The sequence below is a fragment of the Dermacentor silvarum genome, chromosome 11 (genome assembly GCF_013339745.2).
Source record: "Dermacentor silvarum isolate Dsil-2018 chromosome 11, BIME_Dsil_1.4, whole genome shotgun sequence".
Classification (NCBI taxonomy): Eukaryota; Metazoa; Arthropoda; class Arachnida; order Ixodida; family Ixodidae; genus Dermacentor; species Dermacentor silvarum.
Window position 1 is genome coordinate 72,213,706 of NC_051164.1, and position 22,887 is coordinate 72,236,592.

The 22,887-nt window shown below is 44.1% G+C and overlaps 1 protein-coding gene across 1 annotated transcript in view; it reads left to right on the forward strand.

Annotated features, from left to right (window-relative positions):
- LOC125941412 (neprilysin-1-like) overlaps window positions 1–6,879 on the forward strand; it is a 93,383-nt gene extending 86,504 nt beyond the window's left edge. The window contains exons 9-12 of the mRNA XM_049658568.1: window positions 2,932–2,997; window positions 5,804–5,905; window positions 5,971–6,047; window positions 6,768–6,879. Of these exons, the coding sequence (XP_049514525.1) occupies window positions 2,932–2,997; window positions 5,804–5,905; window positions 5,971–6,047; window positions 6,768–6,873 (351 nt within the window). The 3' untranslated portion in view covers window positions 6,874–6,879. The remainder of the gene's footprint in view (window positions 1–2,931; window positions 2,998–5,803; window positions 5,906–5,970; window positions 6,048–6,767) is intronic.
- Window positions 6,880–22,887: the final 16,008 nt, after the last annotated feature.

Consider the following 22,887-nt stretch of genomic DNA (forward strand, 5'->3'; position numbering starts at 1 on the left):
GACAGGGCCGGTTTCATTGACTTGGGCTCGCTAAAGAAGCACTGCTATCCTGTTGCTCCATCTAGCTGTGCTATCAATTTCTTTGCACTTTACATGGAATATTTATCTGTATCCATCTAAACAAAGGCACGCTGTAACGACAAACTAATCATCAGATGCAAATCTCGGCGTAATCACACCACAAAGCCTGTAAGAAGAAGAAAGCGGTTTCGGCGCATAGCAGCAAACTACGCATGCTTGTACTAATATTTTTCGGCAACCACCCAAATTCTGGCATAAAGGAAGGTAAAAAAAGTTGGCCGCGTAACCTGGCTGCTTCACTGCAGAAGACGTGTAAGCACGTGATCGTGAGAAATAGGACCGTTAGGTAACGGAAAATACGTTTGCAAAGACACTGGTAAAGTTCTTGCACGAGGCCCGTAGACAAAATCCTTCTTATTAAAGACATAAAAAAGAAAAGAAAAACACCTTTCGCTGCGATATTACTTGTGCTCCTAATGCCGTTATTTCAATATTTAATCATTTTAAAACGAACTTAAAAATAAATTTAAACTATAGACCATTTACAGCACATATATTCGCCGCACCACACACCAGGGGCCGCCACAGGCGCACCACAATTGCACGTCTTCTGAGTCGGGAGTGAGTGAGTGAACTTTATTTGGTCCACGATAGACGTGAGTAAACTCGACGTCACCTGGCTAAGCCCACTCGGGGACCATCAGGTCAAACCTGACGGCCCTCTCGCGGGCCCTCTGGACTGCCAGGATTTGCGAGGCCTGATCTTGGGCCTTAATAACCGTCATCATTTCGTCTTGGGTGAAAGGGGGACCGGCAGAAGCACAGCCCCACAGAACATGCTCGAAGTCCGCATAACCACGACACAGGGGGCAGTCCGTGCTTGGGAACCGTTCGGGGTACATTGTGTGCAGTGCCGCAGGGCTCGGGTAAGTGAATTGTGTGTAGAAGTCTGAGAGTGACTGCCTGGGCCCTGCACAGCGATGAGTGCGGCAGAGGCAGGAGTCCTCTTGATAGGTAATTGTGTTTGCAGATCTCGTTGTACGAGCAGAGAGGCTCGGGTGGCCCAGGAGAGGACGCATTACCCGGCGCACGGTCAGTATACCTCGTGCAGCCGAGTGTGCCTCCTCGTTGGGGTTGAGCGAGGCACCCTCAATATTTCCAAGGTGCGCAGGGAACATGAAACCATCGGGAGCATGAAACCATCAGCGGCCACTGACAGCTCTAGCAGCGTTTCCCCGAGAGGCCGTGGATCACTTGGAACAATTTATTGAAAATGTCTAAGAGCAGAGGGGCGACGCGCTCTGTCGTGGACTGCAATAATTGCGTCAAAGACTGTGTGACAGGCTGTGTGCGAGTTTAATCCGCTTAAGCTACACAAGGAGTGCGCATTTTACGACGTAATGCGCACATAATCCGCAAGGCGAGCAGAATAAGCTCTACCGCCAGCGCTGGATAGCCGATTGCCGGCAATTGCTGTCAGGTACTACACTACAGCAACAACAACACGTTAACACCACCGCTGGTACAAAATATAACGGAATATTGAACTTGGATAGGCATGCAAGTCAGTGCTATGTCATCGCCATGCAAGCACGACTGACACATTCGAAAGACTTCACTTTTCATAGCAGCGAACTCAAACGTGGAATAGATGGGCGCCGCGAATTTTCTTTATGCGCCGTGAATAAAACACCAGAAGAGCGAGCGCTCGGCCTCTTGCGGCATTTTGGTCCACGCGTACATGAATACATTTTTATCTAATAAAGAGAGAGAAAAAAAAACATGATCAAGGGTTTTGATCAGCACTGAGAACAAGAAAAACGCAGTCAGAACCAACCACCGGGGTCGGAATAGGCCACGTACAGGCATCTTCTGCGCCCGCACACGTTCCCATTCCCGAACAAATTTGCTGCACATACCACTAAAGGCGACAAATGAAGCAGGATCGTAACAAACTCGCAAATTTTCCGCTGTGAAGACAGTGAAGACTAAGGGTAAAACCAAACATCAGACTTCTACATTCGTCGTCTTCAGTCCGTAAACTTGCGTATCTATTAGGATTGCAGCGAATACAACGCATAAATGAAAGGTACAAGCTGCCTCCACAGCTGTGGATACAGTCTTGTGTCGTCTACCCACGTACTGCTCACCGTGGTAACTGAAATAGCGGCTGTCTGAGCTGTGTCGGCGGGCAGCGTGGCCTTTGTAAGCAAGTGAACAAACGCCGTTCAGAAGGAACTCAAATATGGCGACTCTCACGAATGTGGTGCTGTAAACGCTCTATACAATTTACAGTTTGTTTTCATAACACAAACAAATATTTGGAGAAAACAGAGACATTGAGCAACAGCATCTTAAGAAGATCCAGAGAAATCCACAGAAACTTTTATTCCAAGTTAGAGGAAAACTGCCCTAGTTCGGCCGATTGGCAGCACTGATCACAAATAATTGACGAAAAATAAAGCATGAGGCGTCCAAGGAAATGTGTGAGCTACCGAATCTAGCATCCATAGGCAGACGGCATCGGCACTATCCAGTTTTTATAAGATACACTTTTCATAGTTGTTATTCAACTAACGCAAGAAAGATGGAGCCTTAAATATCGGGATTAGCGATGTCGTCTCCATTATCTTGTCACGCTCTACGATAAAGAACTTACATTTGTGGATAATTAATGTTCATGTATTTTGTTTCTGCTTTTAAAAAATATTTCTTGGCATTGAATTATTATTAATTTAAAAAAGACAATACGTCTCATGTTCCTTGCAAGGTATATGACCATGTGCGGTAGTTGTCATAGTTATTGTCAGGCAATATAGAAAACACTTTATTACAATAGTTTATTGAAGAATATTTTTAAATACATAGCACAAACCACTCAGTTCTTTCATTTATCATGTGCTTTCGCAGCTCAATGGACAAAGCACTTTGGATGAAAACGTTGCTGACAACATCGGGTTGATGATTGCTTTCGAGGTGAGTCTTAGGTAATAGGTGTAAATCCCTTCGGCTACTTAAAGCTCTGCGGAAAATGTGAACGACCCTAAATCTCTATAAAGGGTGCAGAGAAGCCCTGTATAAAAGGTGTATTGATTTATTTTTCTACGCCGTAGGCCTATTCACGGTAGTTGAAGGAGTTTGATGCAAGTAGAATACACGTGCAAAATAAAATAAGCAGTGCAGTAAGCTCAACGCAGATTATAGTGTGGTACACGAAACCATTGAACTGCCTCTAAAAGTCCTCCAGTGTCAGTTCCGAGACAGAACTCACCGTGGTTGCTTCGTAGCTATGGTGTTGCGTTGCTATGCACAAGATCGCGATATGAAATCCATGCCATGGCGGCCGCATTTCTATGGTGGCGAAATGCGAAAACACCCGTGCACTTAGATTTAGGTGCGCATTAAAGACCCCCCAGGTGGTCCAAATTATTCTGGAGTCCCTCACTACGGCGTGCATCATAATCAGATCGTGATTCTGGCAACTAAAACCCCATACTGTTTTCAATTAATTCCCAGACAGAACAGCTATCTTGTTCCAACATGCTGTAATTTGCGGCAAAAAAACGTGTTGGAAGTTGTTAAAGCGCAAGCGAAGGCTTTATGTGGTGACTGTCCTAAATGTAATGAAGAACGTACTCGGAAACGCGAAGTAAGCATCACCAGAGCAACAATATCAGTGAGTAATCGTGTGCAGTAGTTTCAGTGATTGAACATGCAGCCTACGGCGCGGTAGGGGTAATTTCAAGGAAGTGATGACGAACGAGGGTGAAAAATCCTAATCAGTCACAAATCAAACAAAATGTTTATTTTTTACTGATTCAGTTTTGTTAAATATTGCTTATGCAAGCTCCAGGCGAACAGCGCGTGATTTAAAAAGGAATGAACAGTTGATTAGGAATAAGCAATTTAGTGGTCTATGGAGTTCTACATGATATTCGCTTCAAAAGCCAACTGCTGTGTCTTAAGAGTTCAAGTGCAGCGCTAAACATTGCCATCACTATGAATACTTCACCCTACCGGGCGAAACTCCCTTTTCATTTATTTTTACTTTCGGTGTCAAAAACGTTGTGTTTTCTGGATTTTACGTGCCTGCCAAAGCCAGTTCTGATTATTAGGCACGCGGTAGTGGAGGGCTCCGGATTAATTTTGAGCACCTGGGGTTCTTTAACATGCACTAAAACGCAAGCACACGGACGTTCTTGCATTTCACCTCCATCGAAATGCGGCTGCCGCGGCCGAGATTCGATCCTGCGATCTCGTGCTCAGCAGCGCAACTCCTTAGCTGACTGAGCCACCGCGGCGGACATGTCAAAAACGTGTCATCTTGGTTTCTCGTGAGGAATTCCCCCGTATATTAAATTGGAGATTGTGCACCGAACCTGCGCTGTATGTACGCTATCTGATATTAGATTTAACATGCGATAGCAATTATATGGACGCTCGATGCGGATTCGCGCCGTCGCCGTTGGCGCTAACGTAAATCTACCTACCTTCCACAATGTTTGGCATCTTTGACCATATAAACTAGTCAGGAAACGCACTGACCGCAAACAAAGAACTGCATGTTTGTGAAATGTGAATAAATAACAAGGTAACACACCGACTGCTGCCTTACGCTAACTAAAGCATCAAAATTCGCTCGAAGGAGAGATCGCACGTGAAACTCTATAGCCAAATCTACGCGTACATATGAAATCTGCAATTTCATGTCACCATAAACGAAACGCCGGTTTGCAGCAGTTCGCGTGTTTACTTTTAATATGCGTAACAGCAGGGCCGCTATCTTGTACGCGTTCGAAAAGCCGACGTTTGGTTTCGCCTCACGCGATTGGCCTAGATTGGCCTAGGCCGCGATATCGACGCGGCCTGGATAATCGCGTGGGACGAAACCGAATGTCGGCTTTTCGAACGCGTACAAGGCAGCAGCCCAGGACACTGTTTTGCGGAAGTTCGCCTAGCAAAGCGGAAGCTTTACACAACAGCGTTTGCAATTAAGTATGGACCACACAACCAACACGAGAAACACTCACGCACACCCACACGCACGCAACACCGCCAGTATGCAGCTCGGCAGAGGGCTTTTCTCGCGCACAGCCAAGCGCCAATGCAGGTAGCTGCACATTTCTGCATCATGACTGAGTCCCGGTCAGAAACTAGATGGCTTCACTTTCAGAAGATGGCGGCGTCCAAGTGAAGAATACTGATGGGCCGCGACTGCGCTGCAATATTGGCAAATTGCACCGTGTATATATGTGATATGCACGGGGACGGAAATATGAGGTGTAGTCTCGTTTCAACATTGAAATGTAACCATATTGCTTCGTTGCATGCTCTTTCATCAGGTGGCACGGTTCTTCAAAATTCCATGTGTAATTACATAAACCAGTAGTGCACATCCTTCCTGCATCTCAACGCGCACTTTCAACAACACAAGGTTAAAATTAAGACATTTTCCCTTCCATACAGGCGGTTATGAAGTATATTTACGAACCTTCATCCTCCCACATAGGACAGTATGTCACCGTTCATACGCTCGTGTATTGATACATGTCTGATTTTGAAATAACGTTCAGCTTTCATTCTTTAGGTGTGTAAAATAAAAATAATGTTCAACAACTTCACAATAAATACGATTATAAAACATGACAACAATTTTAACATAATTTTAAGAAAGAATCGTGAAAGGTTACGCTCCATTGCTGTATCATTATAATGATAAAATATGTGCTAGAAATCTCATTCGTTTGTAATTTTTACGTATGATAAGTGCTTCCCTTTTCAGGCATATAGTAGTCTTCTAAACGAATGCAAGAGACCTGCAGCGAAACTGGAGACCTTGGAACAGCTCTCAAGCACTGAGCTTTTTCTTGTTTCGTATGCAATGGTATGTGGTTTATATACAGAATATGAAAAAGTTCAATTACAAACTGATCATTTTTTTTTCTGCAGGTGTGGTGTGAGGTAACAAACGCCGACCAGGTTAAATCGAAAATTCAACGCAATCGGCACAGTCCCAACAAATACAGGCAAGCTAATTACACATGCCAGTAAGCATTGGCATGACCTACGCGACGGCATTGTTTACTTTTTGAACCAACATTCTTGAAAGCACGCTTAAGTAAATTATTTCTATTATGCCTCACTACTAACTGTAATGTGCATGTTGAATTTGTTTCTTTCGTTGCGATATTTGTAATTATGTCATCATTACCCGCTATCAATTTATGATTTCTTCTTGCTTTTTTGTTTTGTGTTGTTTGTATGTCCCCCCTCATGCAATACTCATTCGGGAGCCTGTGAGGAAAGTCAAAAACAAGAAAATAAGAATTAAAGATACGTTTTATTCTTATATATACATACCTTGTGGCAGCACTAACACTCCCAAGGCTAGTTCTAGTAGATAAACATAAGTACCCCGAAAGTGGATGGCAAAAAGGTGCCGTGGTGACTGAATTGATATGAGCATCAAACGCGTAATGAGAAGATGTGGGTTCGTACCCCACCTGCGGCAAGTATATTGTTTTTTCATCCACTTACATTTATATGTTATTTTATCATTTATTTATTTAAATTAAGAGCTACACATAATTTCCCCTATGCTGTCCGTGGGGTCATTGTTGCATGGCTTCTTACAATTTTACTTAAATAAATAAATAAATAAATAAATAAATAAATAAATAAATAAATAAATAAATAAATAAATAATAAATAAATGCACTCAGACTGATTTTTTAATTTCTTTGCAGGGTGAACATACCAGCAGCAAACTTGGCGGCATTCGCTTCAACCTTCAACTGTGGAAGCACTGATAGTGAAAATTCGTACAGCAAAAATAAATGCATTCTGTTTTGAGCGGTGTCTGCAGTATAGAGAATTATGGAGCAATACACAAATCAGTGAATTAGACCTAAAATAGATCTGCTTGTTTAAGATACGCAAACAAGTTGCCTAATTATTAGCCCTGCAAGTCTTCGTGCGAGTGGAAGCCACTCTATTGAAACTACAGCGCTTTTTGAGTGTTCGACAGCGGCCTAACTTCAGAGCTCTCGTAAAGTACGTGATGGTCTGGACCACTTGTTTGCGCAAAGTGGTTCGCAAAGGCCACATTTGAGCTTCTCGGAGATGACCCGTAACCTGCCTCTTATTTTCACCAACTTAAGGAAATTTCATCATTTATTTCACCGAGGAGATTGAGCGAAAGCTACTACGTGCCTCGTGGAAGGTATGAAGATAGGCAGGAAACAAAGGTTCAATAAATATTTGAAAAGCTCATAAATAATCCGGGAACGTCATAGTTTCCCACCAGATTACAATTAACGAACCCCCACTTCTACCAAATGTAAACTAGTGTCGGATGGACTTCTCTCACGATATAGAAAATTATAGCTAATTACGCCCGTACAACGCTTATCAGCCCTTGCTTAAGGAATGTTTTTTAAAGCTTGTAGTTAACTGATGCCCTTGAAAATTAGCCCACGCATTACGAGTAAAATGCTACATATAGTCAATAAACGGCAATTTTTTTGGCACGCGAGGGAACTTGAAACCACCGGACAAACTTTGTGTGCGTTTCCTCAAATATACCTGTAAAGACCTGGAGCGGTCGTATAATTTTCCACAGAAGGTGTATTAATCAACAAATATCAAATGATCGGAACACGCAACCTATAACATGGCCCCCATTCTCTGCAAACATAAAACTTCTACAGCTGTTGGTTCTGCGAGAGCAGCCGGGAAGTTTTGTACGTGTTTCGTATAGGGCCTCTAAGAGGGTGTAGCAATTTAGATTTACCCCATTATTATCCCAAGCACTTCTAAACTTTCCTGCGCATGCCCTAACATGCCTCACATTCCCTGTATTATATGAACTCTGGATTGTCTAGTTCTACAAGGCCACAGTAAAGGCACACATATAACGTTTCCAAGTGCTTGTAGTCGAACTAACTGCTTCGCTCTAAACCTTTTCGGTTTTTCCAAGTGACAAATCGAACGGTGTGGCTGTGTTAAAACCATTAAAGCAGGCATTTTATTTTCACAGCGAATGTTTATTTGTGTACACGGAACGGGATTTGATGGCGTGGATAATAGGCGGACAATGTCATGTTCACTTAGTTCTCATGCCCATGCATTGCACAAAACGAAGATTTCTTTGTGAATTCGAATGTGTTTTGATGGTGTGGTTGTTGGTTGGACAACGTAGAGGAGGAATATTGAGTGGGTGAATATTGTGAGTGACAATGTAGAAAAGAGGAATGCACTCACGGTTAATTTAGAAAAGGGGATTGTGGCGCGGGAGAGGGGTGGAGAGCAGAAACTGCAGTGGAGAAGAGACTGCACGCCATCCTTGAATGCCGCAGTAAAGCAGACAGCTGCGTTCGTTCGGCGGAAGGAAAGATGCGCCCGACGTTACGTGTTGTGTAACACAACTCAAGGACGTATGCGTGTTCCTGCACGATAACGCACTGCGAGAGTGGCCCGTAGGCCAATGAAGCGTGACACTGCGCGAATGCGTAAGCGAAATCTCCTAAACCAAGCTCATCTTAATGTAATAAACATCATTGGTGGTCTTCAAAATCTTTATTATTTTTTCTTGGGGGGGGGGGGGGGGGGAGTACTCATTTTTGAAGAAAGCAGTCTAACGCACGTAGTCTTTTAGAACAGTGCCTGGTTCTTGCGTTGTGATTACAAATTGCCGGCTGTCATAAGTGATATGCCGTGCAGTTAGGGTTGCGATTCATGGGCATATAACACCATTTAGAAATCATGAAAACTCAAAGTATAGTATTGTCACGTAGTAGTGACGGTAAAGAAAACAGTCGTAAAACTGTGTATGACAAAACTGGTTGTTTAATGGGCGAACCTGTGCCCACAAAAGCAAGCTATACTCAAAGCACAATGATAGCGGCGAACACAGTCGGCGATCGTCGAAAATATGATCAGCGGCGAAACGCGTCGGCTTTCATACCTGAGTCATCGAAGGTTCTAGATTAATCCCTGATGCCCGCGTGTCTTCCAGAAAGTTCTAGACAATTCGTGTCGATCATACAATCAGATAACATAAGCGTCGGTGAAAACAGGCAACGGAAAGAAGCATCAATAACGTTCTAGAAACTTCCGATACAGGCGCGTCCTGCGCCGAGCGATAACGTTTAACATTTGTTAGCCGATGGAAAGCGGCCACCGGTGAAAGATAAACATGTATACGTGTCAGTATACTAACGAGGTAATGAAAATTGGCCATAAAATGAAATTACTTCATCCAAAGAAAACAGCCGGCATCTTAAAGTACCAACTTTGACGTAGAATGTAAAACGTCAAAGATACAAAATCCACTATGGTATACCATCCCGTTACGAGTTTTATGGATTTACAGCAGTACTTCAGACACTCTGGGTGTAATATGAAAATAACTTGTCCATCGCGCAGAACGCATCCATAAGGTGCGTGACAGTAACCTGCACCAAAATTGTGCAGATGCTGTAGATTTGAGCTCTGCAACAATTTATTTGACAACGGGCAGCCATTACTTTCGCAGAAATATTACTTCTCGAGATATTCAACTGAGCCCATAATTTTTTTGTGTATGCTTGACATCTTCGTACTAAGGTTAGTAATTTGTGCAGCCAACGTTTTTAGAATGGAATAATACAGAGGACAGCCAGTATGAGTTGAGTGAGAACACAGATTAGATTATATTTCAGAATCAGCTTCGCTTAAGCCAAAATCAACATATTTTCTAAACACATACCTACCTTGTAGCAAATTAGATATGATCAAAGTAACATCATAAACAAAAAACTCGGCGTAATGCAGTTCCACTCTACATGAAAGCTAGGGAAGTGCGAAGCAGTGATTGTGCTTGGCGTTTTGCTTGTGTCTTCTTTGTGTTTATCTTGTTTTATCCTGTGTTTATGTTGCGTTTAGCAATCCATCATCCGTTTTGACACCTGCGCTAAGACACAACTGGTAAGAAACCGCCACGCACATGCAGCCAAACCAAAACGCACATGGAGCCAAAGCATTTGCTGCGTGTGACCACGACGACATGAGATCACATTACAAGATTTCCACGATTTCCACAAGGTTCTGCTAATTATGCGCTTAATGCTTGAATATTCCTTTCTTTTACATTATTCTCAATTATATTAGTTTCTTTTGAACAGGTTTTGATCAATTCTGCGCTTGTTTTGACCCTGTTTTTATGCGTGTCCACGACATGAGATCATATTAAACGCCGACAGCCAGGGCCCCTAGAGTGCTCCGCAATTAAAAGCAGAATCTTCTCTCATTGTTTCATGACTCCATTCTCCGCCCTACTAAATTTTCTACGGATGTTGCTAACCTACCTCAAGAAAAGTAGAATCAAAGAAACATAAGCTTACATCTTATCGCTTCGAATTGTCGTATTTTCCATTTATGTAGGTCGGCGAATAAGGCACAGGGCAGAACATAAAAAAAGGACAAGTCAGCTCTCGGTGAAAACTTGCAATAGAGTGCAAGATATGAACGCATATATTTATTATAGTGACGTGGAGCAGAAGTAGAATCATCATCATCAGCCTATATTTATGTCCACTGCAGGACGAAGGCCTCTCCCTGCGATCTCCAATTACCCCTGTCTTGCGCTAGCGTATTCCAACTTGCGCCTGCGAATTTCCTGACCTCATCATCCCACCTGACTTTCTGCCGTCCTCGACTGCGCTTCCCTTCTCTTGGTATCCATTCTGTAACCCTAATGGTCCACCGGTTATCCATCCTACGCATTACATGGCCTGCCCAGCTCCATTTCTTCCGCTTAATGTCAACTAGAATATCGTCTACCCCCGTTTGTTCTCTGATCCACACCGCTCTCTTCCTGTCTCTTAACGTTACTCCTAAGATTTTCCGTTCCATTGCTCTTTGTGCGGTCCTTAACTTGTTCTCGAGCTTCTTTGTTAACCTCCAAGTTTCTGCCCCGTATGTTAGCACCGGTAGAATGCAATGATTGTACACTTTTCTTTTCAACGACAGTGGTAAGCTCCCAGTCAGGATTTGGCAATGCCTGCCGTATGCACTCCAACCTAATTTTATTCTTCTGTAAATTTCTTTCTCATGATCAGGGTCCCCTGTGAGTAATTGACCTAGATAAACATATTCATTTACAGATTCTAGAGGCTGACTGGCGATCCTGAATTCTTGTTCCCTTGCCAGGCTATTGAACATTATCTTTGTCTTCTGCATATTCATCTTCAACCCAATTCTTGCACTTTCTCGATGAAGGTCCTCAATCATTTGTTGTAATTCCTCTCCATTGTTGCTCAATAGGACAATGTCATCTGCAAACCGAAGGTTGCTGAGATATTCGCCATCGATCCTCACTCCTAATCCTTCCCAGTCTAAGAGCTTGAATACTTCTTCTAAGCATGCAGTGAATAGCATTGGAGAGATTGTGTCTCCTTGCCTGACCCCTTTCTTGATAGGTATCTTTCTACTTTTCTTGTGGAGAACCAAGGTAGCTGTGGAATCCTTGTAGATATTTGCCAAGATATTCACGTATGCCTCCTCCACTCCTTGATTACGCAATGCCTCTATGACTGCTGATATCTCTACTGAATCGAATGCCTTTTCATAATCTATGAAAGCCATATAGAGAGGTTGATTATACTTCGCAGATTTCTCGATTACCTGATTGATGGCATGGATATGGTCCATCGTAGAATATCCCTTCCTGAAGCCAGCCTGTTCTCTTGGTTGACTGAAGTCAAGTGTTGTCCTGATTCTATTGGAAATTATCTTGGTGAATATTTTATACAATACTGAAAGCAAGCTAATGGGTCTGTAATTCTTCAATTCTTTAACGTCTCCCTTCTTATGGATAAGTATAATGTTGGCGTTCTTCCAGCTCTCTGGTACACTTGAAGTTGTGAGGCATTGCGTATAAAGGGCCGCAAGCTTTTCAAGCATGATATCTCCTCCATCTTTGATCAAATCTACTGTTATTCCATCTTCTCCAGGCGCTTTTCCCCTGGTCATGTCTTTCAAGGCCCTTCTAACTTCATCGCTAGTTATAGAAGGAGCTTCTGTATCCGGTTCATCACTATTTCGAATGGAAGAAGCTTGGCTGTTTTGGCTACTGTACAGGTCAGTATAGAATTCTTCTGCTGCTTTTACTATGTCATCAAAATTGCTGATGATATTACCATGCTTATCTTTCAGTGCATACATCTTGCCTTGTCCTATGCCTAGTTTTCTTCTTACTGATTTCATGCTGCGTCCATATTTTACGGCTTCCTCAATTTTTCCCACGTTATAATTTCGAATATCCCTTACTTTCTTCTTGATGATCAGTTTTGACAGTTCAGCGAATTCTATCTGATCTCTTGAGTTGGACACTTTCATGTTTTGTCGTTTCTTTATTAGGTCCTTTGTTTCTTGGGAGAGCTTCTCTACAGGTTGCTTTGGTGCCTTACCTCCCACTTCAATTGCTGCTTCTGAGATCAGCCTAGTTACGGTTTCATTCATTAGCTCTATGTTATCTTCATCTTCCTGTTCTAAAGCTGCATACTTGTTTGCGAGCACCAGCCTGAATTGGTCTGCTTTTACCCTTACTGCCTCTAGGTTGGCCTGTTTCCTCTTGACTAATTTCACTCTCTCTCTCTTCAAATTGAGAGAAATCCTAGACCTCACTAACCTATGGTCACTGCACTTAACCTTACCTAACACTTCTACATCCTGCACTATGCTTGGATCGGCAGAGAGTATGAAATCTATTTCATTCCTTGTTTCTCCATTAGGGCTTTTCCAGGTCCACTTCCTGTTGCTGCGCTTCCTGAAGAAGGTATTCATTATTCGGAGCCTATTCCTTTCCGCGAATTCTACTAACATCTCTCCTCTTGCATTCCTAGAATCGATGCCGTAGTTACCAATGGCTTGCTCACCAACCTGCTTTTTCCCCACTTTTGCATTGAAGTCGCCCATGACTAAAGTATGCTGAGTTTGCACCTTTCTCATTGCTAGTTCAACATCTTCATAAAACTGTTCTATTTCTTCATCATCGTGACTAGAGGTTGGGGCATAGGCTTGTACTACCTTCATTTTGTACCTCCTATTCAGCTTTATTACGACGACTGCTACCCTTTCATTAATGCTGTAGAATTCATCAATGTTGCCCGCTACGTTGTTATGCACTAGAAATCCTACCCCGGATTCTTTCTTATCTGGAAGACCTCTGTAGCAGAGGACGTGGCCGTTAGTCAGTACTGTGTAAGCCTCACCAGTTCTTCTAACCTCACTAAGGCCAATAATATCCCAGGAAATGCCTGATAATTCTTCAAATAGTCCTGCTAAGCTAGCCTCACTCGAGAGGGTGCGCGTGTTGAACGTTGCCAGGTTCAGTTTCCATTGGCGGCCTGCCTTGACCCAGAGATTGACCATGTAGAATACCGGGCTTCTAATCCGAAAGTCGTGGGTTGAAATCGTCCTCCAGTCCACTACATTTTCCGACTTGGAGTGGCGTGTGACACCAGCAAAAAATTGCCCAGAGCTAGTGGGGTTATACTAGTCCTTGCGCAACCAAATTAGGAAGGCCCGCAAGCTTCAACAAAGGCGCTACCTCACCAGAACAGGAACTGACCTCCCTGGTGCAGTGTTTGGCCACTACCTACCTCATGACTCCTACAATTAACCCATGGCCCTCAGTCCGCACGGCTGCGGATCACCTGACAAAGGCCGCGGTCAAACCTGCGACGCGGCAGAGGGTGCTAAGAACCTCTGGGTCCGGACAGGCCGCCAATGGAAACTGAACCTGGCAACCTTCAACACGCGCACCCTATCGAGTGAGGCTAGCTTAGCATGGCTATTTGAAGAATTATCAGGTTGCCTGGGATATTATTGGCCTCAGTGAGGTGAGAACTGGTAAGGCTTATGCAGTGCTGACTAACAGCCACGTCCTCAGCTACAGAGGTCTTTCATATAAAAGAGAATACGGGGTAGGATTTCTAATCCACTCGCCACTGCGGCTCACTTAGCTAAGGCGTTGCGCGCTGCTGAGCACAAGATAGCGAGATCGAATCCCGGCCTGGGCGGCCGCATTTCGATAGAGGCTAAATGCAAAAACGTCCATGTGCTTGCGTTTTAGTGCACGTTATAGAACCCCAGGTGGCCAAAATAATCCGGAGCCCTCAATTATGGCGTGCCTCATAATCAGAACTGGTTTTGGTTAAGGATTTCTAATCCATAAGGACATATCGGGAAACATTGATGAATTCTACAGCAATACTAAGAGGGTCGCAGTCGTCGTAATAAAGCTGAATCGGAGGTATAGAATAAAGGTAGTACAAGGCTACGCCCCAACCTCCAGTCACGGTGATGAAGAAATAGAACAGTTCTATGAAGCTGTTGAATTAGCGATGGGGAAGGTGCATACTCAGTGCACTGTAGTCATGGGCGACTTCAATGCAAAAGTGTGAAAAAAGCAGGCTGGTGAACAAGCAATTGGCAACTACGGCATCGATTCTAGGAACTGTAGAGGAGAGACGCTGGTTGATTTCGCTGAAAGGAATAGGATCCGAATAATGAATACCTTCTTCAAGAAGCGTAGCAACAGGAAGTGGACCTGAGAAAGCCGTAATGGAGAAACAAGTAATGAAATAGATTTCATACTCTCGGCAGATCACAGCATAGTGCAGGATATAGAAGTGCTAGGTAGGGTAAAATGCTGTGACCACAGGTTAGTGAGCTCTAGGCTCTCTCTCAATTTGACGAGAGAATAAATAAAATTTGTCAAGAAGAAACAGGCCAACCTAGACGCAGTAAGGGTAAAATCAGACCAATTAAGGCTGGTGCTCGCAAACAAATATGCAGCTTTAGAACAGCAAGGCTAACCAACATATAGGTGATGAATCTAACCGTAACTAGACTGATCTTTGAAGCAGCAATTGAAGTGGGAGGTAAGGCGTCAAGGCAACCAGTAGGTAAGCTCTCCTATGTAACAAAGGACCTAATAAAGAAGCGACAAAGCATGAAAGTGTCAAACTCGAGAGATCAGATAGAATTTGCTGAACTGTCAAAACTGATCAACAAGAACAAAGTAAGGGATATTCGAAATTATAATGTGGAAAAGGTTAAGGAAGCAGTAAAATATGGACGCAGCATGAAATCAGTGAGTAGAAAACTTGGCATAGGACAAGGCAAAATGTACGCACTGAAAGATATGCAGGCTATCATCAGCAATTTAAATGACATAGTAAAAGCAGCGGAAGAATTCTATACTGGCCTGTGCAGTTCCCAGAGCGGCCAAGCTACTTTCATTCGAAGTAGTGATGAACAGGATATAGAGGCTCCTTCTATAACTCATCTTAACATTTAATCTAACATTTAATAACTAACATTTAATAACTTATCTTAACTAGTTTACCGCTTCATGCGCTTAGTATTCAGTACTTTTAAGAATTATCAGGGGTAACATATGCAAAAGAGGTTGTTTCACGAGAGCCATGGCTATCGAGTGATAATAGCTTCATTCTTTGTAGCCGCGCAGGTGCTCACGTAGGTCGTGTAGAGGGAAGACATAATGCGTATTATTTCATTACAGAAGACCATGAACACCTAAGGAAGTAAAATCAATTTATCTTAACGAAGTCCACGGAGAGTACGAATCATTGTGGAAAGGTTAAGGAAGTTCTTTTAGTCCAAGGAAACAAATTCACTTTGGCGCTCACTGGACAAACACGGCAGTTGGTGTTAGGTTATCGAAGGAGTTGTAGTGCATCGCACTAATGAAATAATATATCAGATTATTGTTGATCACAATAGAGAGTAGTACAAATTACTTTGAGATTGGCTGGTTATTTTTTCGTGTTATGCCAGTTCAGTAATTTGTACATCCAACAAATTATGTCTACAGTTTTGGCGTCCAAAGATTCCTCTGCAGTATTGAAGTATCCTTGTGCTCCGTTTGGCCATCCATACGGAATTGCATCGTACCTTCCAATTTAGAGCATGTGAATTCATTTCCACTGCAATTCCTGCTGTAAGTTCTATTAGTCGAAGAGTAATCGTGACGACGTGGTTCGGACAGCATGAGCGCCGTCTATCGATAACTTCAGAAAGGACTGACTTAATCTTTTTTCTCGTGCCTGTTACCAGACTGCTGCAGTCACGCGTCCGCAACCACTCAAGTTTGCACATCGTGAGAGGGGGCGTGCGGAATGAAGCGCGGATCCGCCGCGGTGACTTAGCGACTATGCGCATCGCTGCTCAGCACGAGGTCACGATAGCAAATCGCGGCCGCGGCGGCTGCATTTCGATGAAGGCTAAATGCAAAAACGCCCGCGTTCCGTGCATGGGGGGCACGTTATAGATCCCCTGGTGGTTAAAATTACTGCGCAGTTTCCTACTACGGCGTGCCTTTTAAACAAATCGTGGTTTGGTTACGCGCGCCCGCGAAGCAGCGATAGTTCTCCTGGCACAAAAGTTGAGAGCTGGATCGCCCACGAGTACGCACGGAAGGCGGTCGCGAGCTGCTCAGCACCGCCATAGGCCAGCTTCAGGAACAGCTGTACCCAATTCACGCGACTTCGTTCGCTCAAAGCGCTCTTGTAAAATGCGCTTTCGTGGGCGTGCGTGAACACGAGGGAATATCACGCGGCCACTATGGAGCACCTGGAAAGCTTCTGGCCGGGCGTGGTTTTAGGTACTGCGCATGCGCACTGCCGCCACTCAGGGCTACCTGCGTACGTAGAGCGGTGTCTACTGTGGCTTAATGACCGGCAATCCTTTGCGTTCGGCGGTAAAGGTGCCACAGGACAACGAAGCAAATGGAGATATTACGCACTGCAAAACGTTAGCTTAGTTCACGCCGAAATAACCAATTTTGTTCTGTAGCGCTGCGGCATTTTGTCATATACCGTCAGCAGCTGCAGCTGTAGAAACCATGGTAAACAGCAGACTAAAATATTTGGGCATTCTTATCATTGTGGCAGCGTATGCCCAGATGTAAGCTAACTGGTACCAGGCGTTATCGGTAAACGTTGCTCAGGCATCCACAAACACGCCGTTCGAGCCCTCTATAAACGCTAACGAGTGTGAAGAAAAACTTATTTGGTTTAAAGTCTGAAGTCTGTATGTAACGCTGGAGCCACTCGGTGCTGAAAATTTTCACAATAAGTTTTCAAATTAAGTGGTTTAATTGGTAGAGATGACGGGAGCCGCCACGTCTCTCAACCATCCTTTTCTCTCGTATTCTATAAACGAAAATACCGAAAGAGTACGAATGCGTTAGCCGTTGTCTTGCACCAACCAGTCTCAGTCGTCATTTGTGCGCGTGTGAGCCAAGCAAGCGCAAGATCAGAAGCGTGCCTCGCGATAGAAAAGAACGCTAACTAGTCCATCATCTATGGCATTAGGCCCGTTTGAAAAGCTGCCTGGTTGGTGCGTGGCGTCCGGCTTCCTACTGTGTTCTCATCCTCCTCTCCCCACGTTCTTCCATGCGCGTTTCGAGCATGCTCCTAACATTTATTATTGCGATATAGACACACTGCAAGCGGATGTCTGCCGTCGGCGTCGCCATGAGGTTCCGTATAAAGTCCAAGGTCGATAAAGTCGTCGCCGGGCGCCGTATACTGTATCTGCAAGGGAAAGCGCGTGACGGATGCACGCTTTCGCGGACGTCTTACGTCGAGCGAAAGACCGTGGAAGGATAGGAAGGAGGGAAGGGATGGCATTGTGGTCTGGCACTAACTGCGTATTTTGCGACTGGGCCCAAGGGGAACGGGCGACTCAATATCGTGCGCGAAATGAGGAAAGTGGGAAGGTAGCACGAGAGGGTGGGGGTGCGGCTTTTACTCTGCCTGCAACTGCGTACTTGTACTTTGCGCCTTGAAAGGATCTGAAAAGATCTGAAGCTCCTTGAAAGGATCTTAACACAGCTCCTACCTTTGTATGCGCTGTGCCTTTTGCTGCTCAGTTTCCATTGAAGCGACAAACCGCACGAAGGTCACTTCGTTTGTTGTTGCAGACGCGCTTGCTCACGCCAGCGTTTTGACAGAGAGCGTCCGCGGTCATCGAGGGTGATGTGTTCATGTTTGCTTGTGCGCGCTGACACCATGCTTGTTAATTCAATTAGTAAGCGAATGTTTCCAAGTTTAAAGGCCGATAAAACTACTATCCTTAATCCATATCACAGTCTACTAATTTGCTATCGCAATTCATGCTTCGCCTTTCGGGCGAAACTGCGACTTTTTTCTTCGCTAGCTATTGGTTTAAAACTATCACGCTTCCTCGTGGATAGGCCTGGAAGTAACACAAACTAGGCGCGCGCGAGTGTTAGACTGGTGCTATTAGATCTGTTGGGGATGTCATCGCTCGGCAGTATGATTGCGGTAACATGTTATTGTTATCAGAAGGTGAAAAAATGCCACAAGCAGATAGCAGCTCTCCCACGCAAGATTGTATGTTGTTGAGGGTATTGGTGAAGGCCGCAGTAGACCCGCTGCGTTGCTGCTGCTGCTGCTGGAAGCGTCATATTTAGCGCCATTGGTTCTGGTAGTCAAGTTATTCATAGAAATGCTGTAGTTGCAGAAATGCGCTTGTGACGCGCCACTTCCTGAATCCCCTCTTCTAGAGTAAACAACGTGGACTAAAGGCATCACAACTGTCAATCAGCTAGAATTTAGCAACAAACTTGGTCAATCCTTCTTTCCAAGAATATGCAGGTTACCGTCCACGCCTTTAGCGACGCTATCCCTGTTGCGTAGGGAGCCGTGCTCTACCTTCAGACACGAGGCCTCAAGGTATCCAAACAGTTCAGCTACTGCAAGCCAAGTCGACAGTCGCAACTCTACAAGGATGATTCTACCACGATTAGAACTGATGGGAGCCCTCGTTGAACCTCGACTTACTGCTACAGTAAAACATACCTTAAATATGGCAGACAAGGAAATTGTTACTTCGACAGACTCTGTGATCGAGATTCATTGGCTACGCCGCTCAAGGAAACACTGGAGACAGTTCATAGCAAACCGAGTTACAGACATACTCTCCCTAACTGATTCAGACAGGCGAAGACGCTGTCCGGGTGATCAAAATCCAGTCAATTTACTTTCTAGAGGATCCACTGGTAAATGTCACCGGCCACAGCTCTCATAATCGACTGATGCGTATAACTGCCTGAATACCGAGAATTTAAAGAAATCGCTGGTACACAGATGCCAAAAAGAAAGGGCCTCTAGATGCAATTGAAATAATAGAGGTTGAAATCTATTGAATAAGTCGAACACAAGATAAAGTATTTGGACCGGAAGTCATTGGAATGAACATTACACTTCAGCGATTCAGTCCCTATCACAACGAACTAGTGCTTCTTCGCTTGGGAGGTCAACTCCAGTTAAGCACTATCCGGGAAAGTTCCAAGCATAATATTCTACTTCCTTCTTCAGACACTGTAACAAAATTGCTGATCAAGACGGACCACCAACGACATTTGCACGCTGGCCTCAGTTTTCTTTTGAGTGAACTGAGGGAAAGTTTCTGGATAACGTGGGCCAGGCAGGTTGTTAGAAATGTAATTCACACATGCACAGTCACAGACATGCACAGACATCCACCTTTCGAAGTCAATGGTCCTGATTTTGCCGGAGCGCTTCTACACAAATATAATGGATAACTTATGAAGTGTTAATACTGCTCTTTACATGTGCAGTCGTCAGAGCGGTTCATCTGGAGCTTGTCACCAGTCCTACTTACGCTAACTACCTAATAGTATTTACACGAATTGTGCCATGACGAGGCAACTGTAAAACCGTATATTCTGACAAAGCCAATGCATTTAGAAAGGCGTCAATAGAGATCCAATGACTTTATGAGTTAATGAAATGACAGGAAGTTAAGTGGTACTTCGGAAGACACAAGATTATTTGGAAATTTATCACCGACTTGTGGGAAGGATTTTGCTAACCACTCATTACATCTGTGAAGTCTACATTGAACAAAACACTGAGCAAATATTTCTGTATTTATGAGGAACTTTCGACCCTGCTCATTCAACTTCAAGTGCAGATAAGTTTACGACCGATAACCTTTGTGTATGCAGAAACCTCTGAGTAAACGACACTTATACGAAGTCATTATGTCATAGACCACTTAACTTCGTTAAGCTCACGTTAATGAAACTAGACACTCACCATCAGTGAAGCTTGGACGCATCGTACTGATGAAGCAATTAAACTCGCCAAGATAGCTGTGCAAGATGGGATAAGTGACAGAAGTATTTTGGGGCAGTGACGGCATATTTCTCCAACTAAAACTGCAAACTTCTAGTGGAACCACGTTGCGCAGACCGGTACAGATGCTGTACTAACTAGAATCATCTGTCGACAAGCTGCTATACTTTAGAAACATTCATCTTAAAAAGAAGCAAGCACATGCAAATGACTTTACTGGAAGCTGATAAATATTTTGCTCTGGAAAAGAAGAGAAATCATAAGCGAGCGTGGACACGGGAGCACCCGCATTTTTTTTTCGTAAGCGGTAAATAAAAAAAAAACCTGCTCAACTTCTACTCGGCTTCCCGGTTTTCAACAGCAGGCAGCCATCCTCCATCCCAGAAAGCCGGATTGTTGGCGCTCCGAGCAAGTGCCCCTGTATATGAGTGGTAGAGATGCGACATTGCTGCCTCAAAGGCGCATTTCCACTTCAAATTTGAAGGCTGTCTTAAATATAGAACGTCTTGAAGTCTCTAATCATCTATTTTCAAGGGAATTGGCGGTATGCTGTTGAAAACCCCAGCTCGGGGACTCTTTTCTTCGGCCCACGGTTGAAGTTTCTGACATGGAGAAAAGTGGGTCCAATATTACAGCCGATAACCTTAACACCTTTGGAACAACCTTCGTTCTAAGAGTGATGTCATCGGGTTCATTACATCAGGGCCCGCATTTGCAGCTACATGCCGCTTACATTTATGCTCATCAACCAAAATGCTTCAATTTTTTTCACACCATCACCCTTCTTTTTTATTTCCGAAAAATCCGGGTGGCAATGCCTCCGAAGTGCACCTCAGAATACACCGGAATTATTTCTTCCACTAGGCCTCAGCTCTGCTTTCTGTACTTGGTACTTACAATATATCTTCTTCTCGTTAGCTACATCCACTTCCTGTTTCTCCAAGTAAGCTTAAGCGAGCTACCCACCATGATGGCTTAGCCGCTATGGCTTTATGCACCTACGCACCAGGTCGCACGATCAAAAAGGGGCTGTGGCATCCGCATTTTGGTACAAGTCAAATGTCAAAATCTGCATTGGGCACATAAATAAACAACCCCTTGAATTCAAAATAGTCCGGAGTACCCACTACAGCATTCCTCAAAATGGAATCGTGACTTTGGCACGTGAAGCCTCAGAAGTAATTTTTACAGCGAATTTGTTAGCCTGTAGTTGGTCGGTATTTTTCGCGGCTTCGTCCTCGCGGAAATAGAAACCCTTCAGCGACTGAAGCGAGAACTGCATGTATTCTTTGCTATCACGCATACAGCATACGTTTATCTAGGTCAATTACTCACAGGATACTCTGATCATGAGAATGAAATTTACAGAATAATAAAATTGGGTTGGAGTACATATGGCAGGCACTGACAAATCCTGACTGGGAGCTTACCACTGTCGTCGAAAAGAAAAGTCTACAATCATTGGTTTCTACCGGTGCTAACATATCGGGCAGAAACTTGGAGGTTAACAAAGAAGCTCGAGAACAAGTTAAGGACCACACAAAGGCGATGGAACGAAAAATCTTAGGCCTAACGTTGAGACACAGGAAGAAAGCGGTGTGGATCAGAGAGCAAACGGGGATAGCATATTCAGCTGACATTAAGGGGGGAAATGGAGCTAGGCAGGCCATGTAATGTGTAGGATGGATAACCGGTGGGCCATTAGAATTACAGGATACCAAGAGAAGCGCAGTCGAGTACGGCAGAAAACTAGGTAAGGTGATGAAATTAGGAAATTTGCAGGCGCAAGTTGAAATCCGCTAGCGCAAGACAGGGGTAATTGGAGATCACAGGGAGAGGCTTTGTCCTGCAGCGGACATAAATATAGGCTGATAATAATACAACATACAACATAGCATCTGTTTCAATATAGAACAAGCCCAAAACAAGCATCCAAACAACATATTTTATAAGGCACTCCTGCTAACAATGGGAAGCACGTAGCGCTCCCCGCTTCGATTTCTCTGTAAAGATTACTGTTATGCAAGCTTCCGCGGCGACGGCAGCTTGAAAAGTAGGGAGTGATGCCTCTAGCCTTTCATATATAAAAGAACCAGCCTAGGGCCTGATTTCGTTGTTCTTGCAACACCACTATGGATACGCCACGCATAGTTAGGACTCCAGAGGAGCAGCGTGAATACGGGGAGCGGCAAAAGCAAAAGAAACGGAAATATGCAAAATTACTATCACTCCCATTACTCTCATTACTCTAAATTACCATTACTACCATTACTCTAAAGCAATAAAGCATTGCACACCCACCTGAGCAGTTTTATAACGTATTTCTCCAGGAATTGAGGGCGCAGGCTCCTTTCCCAAGCGTATCACCCCTGAAGGAAGCTGAACGCCGGGCAAGGGTACGCTTACGCCCATTTGAACCAGTGGGTAACCAGTTTTCAACAGCTGGACATCCACTTTCTCAGGGCCAGGATGGCGAGTCAATTTTTTTTATAATGTGTGCCGCCATTATCAAACTCATAGACGTGTGTTGTCTACTGCCGCCATATTTGCCCGTGAGTTAGTTTGTGCTGCGTTTGTAATGCGATAACATTCATTCTCTACTTTACGCTTTTTCCGCGGGCGGTGTTTGTATGTGTGTGTTTCTATATAAGCGTTTTCTCGCCTACCT